At 43.9% G+C, this 12,486-nt stretch overlaps 1 protein-coding gene across 1 annotated transcript in view; it reads right to left on the bottom strand.

The window, feature by feature from the left end:
- EPB41L4B (erythrocyte membrane protein band 4.1 like 4B) overlaps positions 1–12,486 on the bottom strand; it is a 119,340-nt gene that overhangs the window by 20,326 nt on the left and 86,528 nt on the right. The window contains exons 3-6 of the mRNA XM_044452495.1: positions 6,450–6,492; positions 5,888–5,966; positions 3,094–3,138; positions 123–175 (exon numbers count right to left, since the gene is read on the bottom strand). Coding sequence (XP_044308430.1) covers positions 123–175; positions 3,094–3,138; positions 5,888–5,966; positions 6,450–6,492 — 220 coding nt within the window. The remainder of the gene's footprint in view (positions 1–122; positions 176–3,093; positions 3,139–5,887; positions 5,967–6,449; positions 6,493–12,486) is intronic.

Here is a 12,486-nt window from a genome sequence, read left to right as displayed (position 1 = left end):
TACAAGCAATTAGTGTGCTTACTCTGTTTGCAGCCATTCCTGTGATCTCAGAAGCTCTGAAAGCCAGCCCATACAAAAGTGCAGCCAAAATTTTGATCAGACCAAGTTGATGACAGACATACCTTGGAGGCACAAAGCTGCCAGTTCCACAGCTGTTTCATAAGGGCATTTCAATCTTTAAAGAAAGATGTATCAGTCAGTGAAAGATGAAGCACTGCTTTACTCTATTAAATGAACTTTATATTTTATTCATTCATTAAATGTTTGTATCAACACCCACAGAAGGCATTCAAGCAGCCACTACCAAATCATTCAAAACACAGTAAAATCATAAACCTATTAAAATACTTTATAGTTTGTAGTATAGTTAGCTAGTTTGTAGACTAACTCTATGCTAGACTGTATTTAGACTTGCATCAGGTTGTAATAATGAGAAGCAAAGCCCCTCTGGATTGGTCTGTTGGTGATCAACTGGCCACTTCTGTCCCAGAGCTGTTTTCATTCTAATTAGTCCTTCTAAGAACCAGTATTTGACATTAGGAATAGATGCATGCCTGCATTTTCTTTCTTCTGTCCAGAGTGTCTGCATCCCTTTAGCCTTCCATGTCATTTAATTTAGATTATAAACCTGTGGGAAGGGAGTGTTTTGTTCTACTGGTTGTATGCAATACGTTCCAGATCTTTTTCAAGTAAGGAATAGGATAAAAAAGTTCTAAATGTTATCATACATACAAGACTATCTACACACATACATAGAATAAGCTTCATCTTCATGTCAGTAGATGCAATTCACCAAGCCCTGTTGCTGCACATTAGAGAACTATAGACATGCTCAAAAAGGGTGTACCTAAAAAGAGCCCCAAGGCTGGCTTAGACTTAAGATCCACCTAGGACAACATTCCACTGACTGCAATGAGGCTTGAGGGCATTAACCTTCTTTCACAGCTGTCCTCAGCAAATGGTATGACAAGCATGTGGGGCCTGACTATGGAGGTAGCATTTTGTCATTATAACTAGTGCCCAGTGAAAGCCTTGGAATCTGTCCAATCCCCTTAAGAACATAAGACTCGTTCAGAACATAGACCCAGTGACAATTTCTGGGATGCAAAGCATGCTTGTGATCATTACACAATCCAAGCTGAATTCAGGAGTAGTAATGTCAAGGGTCCATACATTATTTGGCTTATCTTGGCCGTGGAGGATCATTCAACCACACAAACACCTACTCACAGTAGGAAGCAGTAGAATCCAGACAAAAATTTACTACCTTTGTGAAAAGCAGGGCAGAATACTTGCAAAGCTCAGCACAACTATAAGGATGAGCCCTTGCATTCTCCCATTCTGCCCTTACCAGACTAAAAGATTCAATCACCATTGGCAACCTATCAAACCTATTTCTGGATCCCTAATCATTGTGCCCTTTTGGTGTCTCTGTCTTGGCTGATCTATGGATTGGGGGTGGAGGGACCCAGAGCAGACTCACATTACCCTTCAATTATTGGAATTCTAACACTCCCTTAATTATATACATAATAATGTAGTCACTGGCAGACCTGTGATATCAGACTATGATTAAGAACTCCATGCCCTTTAAAATCTACAAGAAAAATACCTATTAGTCATAATTACAACATGCCTATTCATTTATTTTCATGAAGAAGACAAATTGGTCAAAGGGTTTTCCACATCATGTTTAACCATTTCCCAATTAAAAGTTTCCCATTCAGAAACTAGTGACAAGAGAAATCTTTTCCTGGGGACTCTACAGAGACAGATTTTTCATCGCATGAATTAACCCTGGCAATAAGCCACCATAGCTTGGTTGTTGTAAGAACAGTGCATTCAGCAGATGACTGGGCTCTCCATAGGTAACTACCTCCCTCCCTTCCCCCTCAGCCCACCTCCCAGCATCTTAGGAGATTTTGCAGTTCAAGCCACTCTCCCCATCGGGGTTTTTACAGGGCAATGAACAGTTATTGACTAGAACATAGGGCTATAATGTCCCTGTCCAAAAAACAAACTCATAAAACCTGTCTCATCAGAATTCCTTTTAAAGGAACCCAGAGTTCTCACAGCTAGCTGTCAAAATGCTGTTCCCATGAAAATAACAAAGATGGATGGAAAGTAATTCTGCACATTCCTGAGCACCTAGCTCTCAAAAAAACAAAACAACCAGGTGTCATATAAAACTAATCCATGAGTTATCAAGGTGACTTGCTGGAGGAGGGTGGAAGAGACCCTAAGAAAAGCAGATTTGGTACCACCAAGAGAACACAGCTCACTGCCCATGGGGGAATGTTGTGTTATGCAACCAGATCATTGACAAAAGTTGCAATCTTATACATGTTTAGATGGAAAAAAGTCCTTCATCTCCCCTGCCATCTATGCTGATCCTGGGAGTTGTAGGAATCTCTTCTGTCTGAACATGCATGCATACAATTGCACCATGAAGCTGTAATCTTAAACTTATTTACAAGGAATTAAACACCCCTGAACACAGCCAGGGTTTTTACCCAAGTAAATATGCACAGGACTGCTCTGCAAAATTGCCCCATTGTATTACATACCTGTCAAAATAGATCTATCCTCTTTGCCTAGTTACTAATAATTAAAATCGATTGGCCATGCTTGCTCTTTTTCTCTATTCTCTTTCCAGCATTTGTATTTGGTTTTGTCACTTTCTAATTTTATTTGCAATCACTTTGATTTTATATTATATTAAGCAAGTTTGCAAGAAACATCGAGAACTTTTTTAATAGAAAGGTTAATTAAAATATATTACTCTTATTATTACACAATACTATACATATTTATGGTTATTAAAATAAATCTATCTTCTCAAATATGCAAAGCAGTTTTCCTAACATTTTATATCAGTATAATATCAGTATTTGTTAATTTAATACTTTCAGTGAATTGACTTAAGTGAGCATGGTATTACTTGCTGAACAGAGTACCAGAGCACTAAGAGTTTGGACCTGAGTTACCTATCTAACTGGTTTCATGCTTTCAATAAATGTGCTTCACATTCAGCAATCCCAGGTCAAAAATGTATCTCAACTATAGCAATGACAACAATTAAGGTGAACTTACTTTCCTGAAAGAATATCTTGCCTTAGCTGTAATACAAACAGGTACCTGACAAATACATAAACAAAAAATTAGCCACAGTTCATAGCTCTATATAACATACAATAATCTTTTTGGATCAGAACTTTAAAAAAGGGTTCTAGCAATAGTTCTCAAATCACTTACCAAGATACATTTCTACTAAAGCCAAAAGGATCGCTTTAAGTTAGGCTTGGAACCCCTGCTATAGACCTCAGGGCACTAGAGACTATTTTCAGTGGAACACCAAATTGACCCCCCCCCCCACCAGACCCTCTGTGGGCTGGATGATACTATGATGGCCCACCACCATCTACTCCTTATTCCACACTGAAAAAAGCCTCTGAGTTTTGCGCCTCTTCCGCATGGAGAAAGGAACTTGGCCAGCACTTGAGAAGCTGCCCCACATTCCCAGCACATTGGGTGCCATCAAGGGGAGCACCGAGAGGCTAAGTTCCCTGATAAATACCTGCTGCTATCTCCAATCTCAGAATCAGACTGGGCCTGTAGACCTGGCAGTCTGCACCCCTGCCATATTGCCTGACTGATTTATATCTCCCTAGAAAGACTGACCATAATAAGAACCAGGACATACATTTGTCGTCAAACTTATGTGAAGCAAAAATGGCTGATCTGATGATCCTAACCTAACCTGCAGAGTACATTAAGTTTAAACCAAGGAATATTTCATTCCTGTGTTGGGTGCAAAATATAAATCAATGTTGGCAAATTGAACATGACTATTTGGATATGCTGGCCATTTAAACAGTCTGATTTAGTTATATTTGTCAGGCCATTTAAAAATATTTCTTTTCATTTAAAACCATATATTTCTGAATACATTGGAAGATTTGAAGAAAGTGTTATCTTAGTTTTAAGGAGCCCCATTTTGCTTACTTTAAATATTAGAGGGAATCATGAAGATGTAAGATTATCCTGAATGATAGTGTCCTCTTTGCTGGCGGCTAAAAGCTAAACATAAGCACACCAAATTGCCAAGTGTAATGCTGAATGGAAATCCAACAGAGGAAAGAGAAGAAAAGCCATTTTACACAGTTTACAAGGAAAAATTCTTGAAGAAGAGAAAACAGCCAGGGGAACACAGGGGCCCAAAGGGGGAAAAAGGTACAAATAAAAATGGAACAGCTTTAGTCTGTTGTTTGCAGACTAATTTAACACTGGAAAGACAGATTTACTTTCAATGTTAGATGCCACTATCTAAATGGCATGGCAAAGCAGTAGCTGCTCTTGGAGGGTAAGTATGTAGTCTGCAGATTCAGAAGATGCCTTGGCAAGAAGCCTTCTGATGTTCCCCTCTTCCCTTCTCCCAACACCATCCATTTGCTTCTCTAGACAGCTGGCAGGTAAGCAGATGGAGGCTTCTACTCCTCCTGCCCTGTGGACCCAATCCCCACTGCTGATGTTGCCTACTCGCCTGCTGGTTCTTCCTGTAAGTGAATGCATGGTGATTGTGGCCTCAGAAGTATGTGGTCTCAGAAAAGCACCTGAATTGTGTTTCAGTTTGGCTAGCTAGGTCTCACTCAAAAAAAAACTACTGAATGACCAACTCATGCCAGTTTCTTCTTCCACAGGAGATAAACCAGGGCAAAACACTGAGAAAGTTGAGTGACTGGGACAACTCTCAAGATTTTCATACCTTTCGCAGGGCTAGAGGATACTGGATTTTACAGTTCTACAGAAAATCAGAAGGGAGGACCCAGGAAACTTCTCAGTGTAACAGAACGTGCAAGGATAAACAAGGGACAAGGACACCTGGTAGAGAGGATGCTACTATATCACCTTTTGCAACATGACCTAACTGAAAAATGCCACTATAAATACCTCTCTTATGGTTTGGACTCCAGATCACAATGGGGTGGTGAATACAAATGGAATACAGATAGAATATTTGGTGAATACAGATAAAAACCCATCAGTGGAGAACATTTTACACTCCCAGGCACATGCAAAATGTACCAAAGCAGCAACTTTTTAAGAAGGGCGATTATACCACCATCTGACTACTGTGACCCAAAGGCACAAACAGGAGACTGTTAGGAAGAAGATTTAGAAAAGCATAATGCCATTCAAAGCAACCTCTAACACAACTAAGCCCCATCTTTCACTACACATAAAGATGTGTAGGAATGTCAAGAAGGCCTTCTGAATGTTTTTCTTTCCTAGAGGCAGCCTTAGAAGGCTTCACCTTGAAAGGCAATATAGAAATAAATACATAAATAAAAGTAAAAAAAATACACTGTTGCAATAGATAATACTGTTGCATCGTGGACCAAATTGCTTATAAATACATAAGAAACCATTATATCAGCTGCCTTGTAAAACTCTTGATACAGAGTATAATCCAGCATCCTCTAGCCATGTCAAAGGTATGGGCTGTCCTACATTGTTGGTTGTGGGGGGGCACCAGTGTCTTCAAAGGCTTAGTAAACATGGAGTCTAACATGACAATTAGGCTAGAGAAATTGATGTCAAGAAGAAGCTACCACACTTAGGAGAAAGTGAGGCCTCGATGCTCTAAAATACGATCACACAATTAAGTGAGTTTTGTAACAATTGTGCAAAATTCTGTGTGTCAGAACAATGCCTTACGTAGAGGCATGTGCCCTGCTAAGAATGCAAAACTTCCTATACCTGAACATAGCCAATCTCACAACAGCTGCACACCACTATTAAGGAACTACAGAAAAGCACAAACCAATTTCTCTTCAATGCCACCCCCATTTCAGATGTTAGGGTTGCTAACAAAATTACTTCCTACCTTGTGAATTCCTCATGGAGGTTGTTTGGTTCTGATGAATAATATTTGATTCGAAACTGAAACATATATGGTGGCCCAACTATATGAAGAAATATTTTTAGAAGTTAAAATTAAAGGTCATGCTGTAACCAACATAAAATATCAAAATTATATAGCAAAAGCGGGGTTTGTGAAGTTGCTGAAGCCTTTGGCATGAACATTTCTTCATGTGTTTAATACTTCTAGTTTGTTTTTCTTGGAAAACAGAAGGTAGGTTCTAAGAACTAAGAAACTTAGCACAGTGCTCCTGATGTTCTTATAAGAAGGTAATTGTTAGTTTTACTAATTCAATGCTTATCAGGTACACTTGGGTAGTGCACAACACTGCATATTCATAATCAGACCAAGTTCTCCAAGAAAGAAGCACTGAATTGATTAATATTAGGAGAGAAAAATGCTTATGAATCTGTTACATGCAATACATTCTTGCTTTAAACCCCTTAAATATGTTAGCAGCTGGTAAGTGATTTGAATCTGTGTTTGAAAGTATGAAAGACTCATGACACAGATTGGTCATACTTACTTTTTATTTGCTTCTTTATGGGTTTTGAATGGTCCAACCAGTGCTAGGAAAAGAAAACCCTTGTTTTAAAAAAGTGGCAGAACTTTTAAAGGCTTTTGCACTTCAGAAAACACACTGATCTCCCAGAAAAGATCACGCTTAATGAGCACTTGTACTAATTTTTGGATTGCTGTCCACACTAGGCATTTAGTCTGGAATTGCCATTCTTTACTCTTTTTTTACAAGGTATTTGCATAAAACTGTCTCTGAATAATCATCCCATATTTCCCCTGAATCTCTTCGATTTTTATTTTTCTTAACCACACTGAAGAAAATCCAGTATTTGTTTCAAGACCAGAAGAGCACTGCATTCTCCAAAGGTGTGGATGGTCCTTAACTGTTCTCTCCAGTCTGGAGGGTGCTTCAACTAGGGCAGTGATGTATCACAAGCTGAAATCTAACACCATGCTTGTTTAAAGAAGGGGAAGAAGCACAGGGGGAAGAATCTTCTATCTGTATCTTGAGCAACAACAACAATACACAAATAAACTGTACCAGAGATAGTATGCCTCCAAGTACCAACTGCTGGGGAACGTGAGTGGGGGGCTGAAGCAGCACTCAGGTCCTGTTGTGAGTTCACCAGTGGCATCTGGCTGGCTACCATTTCAACAGGCTGCTAGGCTAAATTGGCTGATGGTTTAATCAGCTTCTATTATGGGACTCAAAGGGGAGATACTGAAGGCTCTAGAGCAGGGTCCCCACAGATGTTTTGGCCTACAACTCCTATCATTCCTCTTCAATACTGGCCAAGGCAGGGAACGATCTGCAGTAGCAAGGAGAGACTTTCAAAACCCTTCTCCAGGGACAAAACTAGGAAGAGAATCTTTGTACACTGCCACAGCAATTATTGGGAAGTAGGGCTAACTTTCACTGTTTTGCATACTTGTCTGTAGCCCAGGGCTATATGAGGTCAAGCCTAAATGTCCCCCAGCCAAATGCTATAAGGTGGATCAATCCTTTTACAACTTCAGGAGCAAGTGGGGGAGGTGATCTTCATGGAGCAAATTTTCCACCTCTCTTCTTACACACAACTGCCCAAAATGCTATAAGGAGGAAGTTCTTATTATTCCTGCTTTGCAACAAATTCTGCTGCTTGCTTAACCAGGTGCCCCTTTCAAAACTTGGCAGCAGAGAAAAGACTGGATAACCCATGGCATCTTCTTTTGCTATGACTCACTCATATTTTAAATATATGTAATTTTCACAATTTCACAGCAAAATAGCAAATGCAACAATTATTTTTGAAAAAAGACAGATTGCTTACCTGTAACTGTTGTTCTTGGAGTGATCACCTGTGCATTCAGACATATGGGCTTTGCTCCTATGCAGAGGCTATTGTTGCAAAGTTTCTATAGCTAAGCTTTCATTTTGGGCAGGAACCTCTCCCCTTCCTGTTCCCAGGAAGCATGGGGAAGGAGTTCCACCCATCCCCTCAGTTCCTAAGTAGACCACTATGGATTTCTGGACCAAGGGGAGGAGGAGAAGGAAACACCAAACTGGTCTGACCCAAAGTGTCCTTGGAAAGTAAGGGCAATAGTTGAGGGCACAACCGCAATTGGGGCCATGTGTGAATTGTGTGAATTCACAGGTTGTGTGAATTCACAGATGACCACTGAAGAACAAGCGTTATAGGTAAGCAGCCTGCCCTCCTTCTTTGTGGTCTCTGTGCATCACACTTACAGGCAATTAGTTAGCTTACCCTGTGAAGGATGACGGGATGCTGCCTCGCACAGACATCCAGTCAGCAGTGCCTGATGAATGTGGAGAGCATGGACAATGTGGCCTCTCTGCAGACATCTTGCAGGGGGTCCTGGCATGGAAGGTTGCAGACGTGGCCAGTGCTTGTGTGGTGTGGGCCCTCAATTGCATAGTGATCAAAGCTGGTGTGAGGAGAAGGGGTGGTAGGGGAAAGGCATTGCCAGCATTTGTTCCCTTCTGGGTGCTTCTGTGCCTGCCTGAAGCAAGCTGGAAAGCCACACCTTTTCTGCTGAGTGGCCACCTGAAGACCGTGAGGGTGGTCTGTGTAAGGGTTCCCCTGTTGTTGGGAGAAAGAGGTCCCTACTTGATCTAGAGGGGATTGCTGAAACCCCATCCTTGGGTCTGTGGGCCTCACTTTTTGGATGGAGTCCATCCTATCATCTGTGTGCACACTGAAGAGAACCTCCGCATTGAAGGAAAGGTCTTCAATGCAGGAAAGCACCTCCTGTGAGAGGCCAGCTGAGCAAAGCCAGGCACTTCTGTGTATGGCCACCACACCCATCATGGCCTTGGGGTCACAGTCCATATGGTGCCTGGCTGCAACGATTTGGTATCTTGTCAGCTTGAAGACTTCCATGTGAAGGGAGTGGGACAAATCTGAGCAAATCTGGGAGACACTCACTCATGGTACCAATCTTGTCCCATAATAAAAGTTGGTATCTGGCCATGGTGGCTTCATAGTTCAAGGCAGAGACAAGTCTGCATAGATGTCCCTTGTCTGACTATCCAATCAGTGCCTCTTGTGTTCAACTGGGGTCGAATGCTCCCACTGTATAATGTCCCCTGTGCCAACTTGATGATGAGAGTTCAGTTTTGGGTGCTAGAAAAGGAACAGGAAGCCCTTACCCAGCACCCAGTATGTCAACTCCTCCTTCCTTGATGTACGGAGGGAGGCAGCAGGAGACCTCCAGGACTGTTTACATAATTGCCTAAAGCACAGGAAAGGGATGGCTACTGGTGTTGAGTCCTCAGAACCCAGTGCATCCTGGTCCTGTTGTTGCTTGATCTCTAGTCCCAGGTCCGAGGCTATCTTGAGCACCTGATCAGAAAAGAGCCCCCTCTCCTACAAAAGGGATGCTGGATCCTGGATGAACAGAGCTGCCTCTGGGGACAGTGAAATCACTATGCAATGTAGTCCAGGGTGGAAGATAGAAATGGGCTTCACAATTGTCTGTGCCAAGATATCAACAGTGCCAGGAAGCAACATCTGTCCAGTACCAAGGCTCAGTGTTGATCCAGTACTGATGCCTGGTGTTGGATCTGGTACGAGGACCAGCGTCGACAGGTCATCAAAGCCTGGCAGCAGCTCCATACCAAGGTCTGGAGATGGTTTGGCAGCACAGCCTGGAGTTGACTGGTGGCAGAGAAGTAGTTTTGGCCAGACACAGAGGGATGGCAGCTGGCAGACGGCCTGCCTTTGTGTCTTTCTGGTGCCAAAGGACGAAGGTGGCATGTGCAACCTTGGTGTTGGCAAGGTTTGGCGTTGGTACCTTGGTATCAGTCATATCAATACTGAGACTTGGTACTGACTTGGTACTGAGGATTGTGATTGTCCTCATCCAAATAGCTGGGCCCATCTCCAGAGGGAAAGGATGCTGTGGATCAGTCAGAAGCACACTCCCACTCAATAAGGGGAGCGCAGGATTGATCCTCGTGTCCTCTGGCCTCTTAGCATGGCATTAAGGCTAGTGAGGCATGGTGCTTTGCTCTAAAGTCACTTTCCAAGGGTTCTGTCCTTGGTCTTACGGGGGTGCCTGGGGAGCATCCTGGAGGTGATGGGTGGTACTGGGGTGGGCTCCTGGGAACACGATCCCCTGGGCACAGAGGTCTGGGGTGGGTGGCAGATTATTGGCATGGTAGGCCAGGATCCCAGTCCTCTCCTGGCATGGTAGCAGTGATCTCCCTCTGCTCCAGGTAACAGGAGAGGCTGGCAGGTGATGGAAACTTGATGGGCACAAGTGTCACATGTGCCTCTTCCAGTGTTTGGATGCAGTGGTGGCAACAGCCATCTTTTTTCAGAGTTTTGCTGCCTTTCTCAACAAGTGGTCACCCAGTGAACACACCTGTCATGGCTCAGTTGGGGGATTTCTTGCTGCAGGGATGAAAGGATGGTCCCGTCCTTTCCTGAAGAAGTCTCCTACTTACAGGGTTTCTTTCAATGTTTGGCCTTGAACTGATCAGTCTGGTGTTTCTGGATGCATTTTGTGAAGGTCTAGACGTGCGCACGGGTCTCCAAGATATGTCCCTCTCCCCGGCAAAGAAGGAAGAGGGAGTGGCCACTGAATGGGGGCAACTCACTATCACAAGCAGCACAACTTCCTAAAGGCTGCTGACAATGCCATTGCAAAGATAGGAAGAAGATGGAAAGAAGGAAGGAGAAAGACGTACAGAGAGCATGGGCAACTCGGGTAAGGGTGGATAAGAAAGCAGGAATAAATAAATGTGTGTGTTTGTGTGTAAAGTTTTTTCTTCTGAAAGTGTGTGAAAATGGGTCAATCGAAGAGAGAGTAGCAAAGACAAGTTTGTTCTGGATAGAAGGGTGGGGGGAATGAAAGAAAGAGAATGCAGTATACATAGGCAGAGGAGAGCAAAGCAATTCCTGATCTAGGCGATATGGCAGTTACACAGAAACAAAGAAACAGAGCGAGTCAGAAGGGGCCTCCCGGGCCATCTAGTCTGACCTCCGGCACCAGCCGGCTCCACTCACGACATGCCCACCACGTGGACGTCCAGTCTATCCTTGAACACCCGCACCAATGGGGCCTCAATGACCTCTTGTGGAAGCCCATTCCACACCCTCAGGGTCCTGACTGTCAGGAAGTGCTTCCTGGCATCCAAATGGAACCTTGGCTCCCTGAGCTTTGCTCCATTGGAGCGCGTCCTGCCTACTTTTGCAGGGAAGAACAGGTCTCTACCCATCTCCATGTGACATCCCCTCACATACCTGTATGTCGTCAACATATCCCCTCTGAGTCTCCTCTTCTCCAGGCTGAAGAGACCCAGTTCCCTCAGTCTCGCCTCATACAGCATCCCCTGCAAACTGGCCACCAACTTTGTGGCCCTACGCTGCACTGACTCCAACCTGGCTATATCCTTTCTGTAATGAGGGGCCCAAAACTGAACACAATACTCCAATTGCGGGCGCAGCAGAGTCGTGTAGGGTGGTAGTAATACCTCACTTGATCTAGAAGCCACACTTCTGGCTATGGAACCAAGGGTGGCATTCACCCTCTTGACCACCGCATCACACTGCTGACTCATGTTCAGCCTGTAGTCAACCAGCACCCTGGGGTCCCTTTCACAAGTGCTGCTCTCCAGGCACTTGTCCCCTGAACTGTACTTATGACAGCTATTCCTATGCCCCAAGTGCAAGACCTTGCACTTATCCACATTGAACGCCATCCTGTTGTCTCCTGCCCACTTCCATAGTCTGTCCAGATCCTTTTGGAACTGGAGTACCTGCTCCTCAGTTGTGGCCACTGCTCCAGTTTTAGTGTCGTCTGCGAATTTGATCAGCAGACTGTTCACCCCTTCTTCCATGTCGTTAATGAAAAGATTAAAAAGGATCGGCCCCAGGACAGAGCCCTGGGGGACCCCGCTTGTTACTGGCCGCCATCCCGATGATTCCCCGCTAATGGTTACCTTCTGCTTTCGGTCAGTCAACCATGCCCTAATCCACCGGACAGTGCTTTGGTGTATCCCAAAACTACTCAGTTCCTCCACCAGGATATCATGGGCACTTTGTTAAAGGCCTTGCTGAAATCCAGGTATACCACATCCACTGCATCCCCTCCATCTAGCCATCTCAAAACCTTGTCATAGAATTCCACAAGGTTTGTCTGGCAGGACCTGTTATTGCAGAAGCCGTGTTGTGTGGCTGTCAGCCTCCCTTCCCTATCTAGCATCACTAGATCTCTCTCTCTTATGAGCCTTTCCATTGTTTTTCCTACAATGGACGTAAGGCTAACCGGTCTATAATTCTCCATGTCCTTTCTACTACCCTTTTTGAAAATTGGGATCACTGATGCCACCCTCCAGTCCTCTAGAACTTCACCTGTTCTCCACAAGGTCTCAAAAATGAAGGCAGTGGGCGTGAGAGAATCCCTGCCAACTCGCTAAGTATTCTCGGGTGTAACCCGTCAGGGCCTGGTGCCTTTGTAATGTCCAATGCCCTGAGGAGCCCCTCGACTTCAAGGGGGGTGACTCTAATCTGTGCCCCTAAGTCCCCAGCCTCATCTAA

This window comes from Varanus komodoensis, unplaced genomic scaffold (genome assembly GCF_004798865.1).
Source record: "Varanus komodoensis strain SLA01 unplaced genomic scaffold, ASM479886v1 scaffold10, whole genome shotgun sequence".
NCBI classification, from domain to species: domain Eukaryota; kingdom Metazoa; phylum Chordata; class Lepidosauria; order Squamata; family Varanidae; genus Varanus; species Varanus komodoensis.
This window is presented reverse-complemented; position numbering and strand designations above follow the sequence as displayed.